Source organism: Protobothrops mucrosquamatus, unplaced genomic scaffold, assembly GCF_001527695.2.
Source record: "Protobothrops mucrosquamatus isolate PMUCROS unplaced genomic scaffold, P.Mucros_1.0 scaffold269, whole genome shotgun sequence".
NCBI classification, from domain to species: domain Eukaryota; kingdom Metazoa; phylum Chordata; class Lepidosauria; order Squamata; family Viperidae; genus Protobothrops; species Protobothrops mucrosquamatus.
The window spans coordinates 463,356-465,641 of record NW_015386614.1 but is presented as its reverse complement, the minus strand read 5'-3'; the positions used below and the strand labels follow the sequence as shown (position 1 = coordinate 465,641).

Genomic DNA, 2,286 nt, shown 5'->3' with positions numbered 1-2,286 from the left:
GAAATCATACCAGAATTATTATGCTGACATGACCTTATTTATTTAAATTCTTTTCATGTATCTGGGTAGCCTCCCCCCCCCCGAATGTGACTATTTTACATGTTCCTTCCCATGCTCCATTCCCTCTTCACCAATGTCTCTCCTTTACAAGGATCACAAATTCTGTTTCAGTATGAATCCGATGAACTTTTAGATTTTTTCCCCTAGGAATGCTGGATATTCTGTGTTCTCATTTCAAAAAACAAATCCCAAACCCCTTGATTACACATAATTAAAAAAAGAGCACGCACTATATTAGAACTATCTTCAAAAACAGTGTAAGATTGTGAATTTATTCTGATTAAATCACATAAAAGTCCTGTTTCTATATGTGTGTATGTGTGTGTGCACACACACACATACACATGTGCACCCCACAATATGAATACAGCATCTTGGGATGGTTTCTGTCCAATTCCACTTATGTCCTCAGAAAATGTTGTTTCATTCTCCCAGTTTAGAGAAATTGTTCTCCTGTTCTCTGCCAAGTTCCTTTTCTTTCAAGAGTTTCTGGTTCTCAGCTCTCAACCTGTCCAGTTCCTGTACTAACTGACTTACCCTGGGGTCCTCCTCTGTTGAGTCCCCTGCAAATTTCTTGTTCTCCATCTGTAGGCGATTGTTCTCGTCCTCCATTCTGGAAAGACATTTCTCCAACTCCAAATATTCCTTGATCAACTCTTGTTTGCTCATATTCTGTAGGCTCTCTACATGATATCTCTCATATGTCTCTGAAAAATCCTTCTGAAGGAATTCAGTACCATCCCCTCCCATCCCATCACTACCCCCATCCTTCTCTTCCACAAAGTCTTCCTCACTGGTTTCATCTGACTTGGTGGCAGATCTTTTGGGGTAAAGGCTTGTTTTCAAATCTGGTTCTTTTTGATCATGATCCTCCATCAAAAACTGTGTGGTATTGTATGGTGCAACAGGCTGTCCTTTAGCAAACATCTCTGCCCGCATCCTGGAAGCCCGTTGACTCTGCTTCTCATCAAACTTCTTCTTCTCTTCCCAGCTGAGTTTGTAATAAGGCTTCCAATGTTTCTTCTTCTTTGAAGGGCGCCTTCTGTGTTTCTTTTTGCCCAACTGTTTTTCCTCTTCTTCACCAGATTGGGATCTGCAACTCTGGTCAACAGGCCCACAGTATCCCTGCTCCTGTAGGTCTGGCTGTTCTTCATCTCCTGCATCTTGGATGTCTGCAGCTGCACCAAATGTCTGGTCCTCAATCTGATTAATCCCCGGAGTACCCAGACTTTGGCTTTCTCCAATCACAGGAACTGTGAAATCTATACCAGGGAAGGAAACATCAGTATTGACCGGCCTGCCATCCTGCTTAACCACCTCTCTTGACTGCCATCTATCGGCAATCTCTCTTCCTTGGAGCAGTTCCTGGTTAGTGGGTGGAGATCCAACAAAAGGTCCCCCTCCACCACTATCTCCTCCACCTGCATCCCTGCAGGGGGGAAAAGTTGTTTTGCCATTACGCTGTTGCCTCAGATTGGCAGAGAGGGCAGCATCAGCCATAGCTGGTGCTTTTAGCAATTTCCTCAGTCCGAAAAAGATTGTTGGCTAGTAAGTCCGAGGGGTTGACTCCCTCCTCTCTTGAAGGAGGGAGAATTTAATTAGCCGACAGTTCCTTGCGATGGGGCTGGGAATGCCAGCTTCACAAGTTCTGAGAAATCAAATACTTTTAACACTTCAGCCCAACTTGCAAGCCTTTACAGAACTCTTACTGCTTAATCGCAGAATAGTTAACAGGAGTATTAATCTGGAAGCCTTTCTTGCTCTTTCTTAAATTTCTAGACTGTTACAAACATTAAACTTTGCAGGAAAAGAAAGACCGGCAAGGTGTCTTGGTCATCAATAGTCTTTAAATGTTCATTACCTTCTGGGAAGTGTGGAAGTATCCGGTTTTTTTCCTGTAGTCTCTACTTCTCCTGTTTTTCACACAGTAGAAAAGTTGCACATCTCAAAGTATAAAAAGATTAAAAGCAAAAAAAAGTTCCAACTAAAGAATGAGCCACCGCAACAGAGCCAGTATGTCCTTAAATCGCCTTGTAACAATAATTATATTTAAAAAATGAAGATGCGAGAGACAAAAGGCCACTGAAGAGTTAAGCAGTAGGGTTCTCACTCCAGCGCAGGTGATAAGTGTTAAATGTCCAAATCCACACAATCAAGGTTTAACAGTTCAGGTACGAAAAAGCTGAAGGCACTTCCAGTGCCAAGAGTCTGAGTGTGTAACAATTC

General features: G+C 42.5%; 1 protein-coding gene across 1 annotated transcript; it reads right to left on the bottom strand.

The window, feature by feature from the left end:
- Window positions 1–298: 298 nt before the first annotated feature.
- On the bottom strand, window positions 299–2,025 carry LOC107286285 (protein HEXIM1-like). Its single transcript, XM_015814634.1, has one exon. It carries the CDS (start codon window positions 1,558–1,560, stop codon window positions 484–486), a length of 1,077 nt encoding a protein of 358 aa, XP_015670120.1. The 5' UTR covers window positions 1,561–2,025; the 3' UTR covers window positions 299–483.
- Window positions 2,026–2,286: the final 261 nt, after the last annotated feature.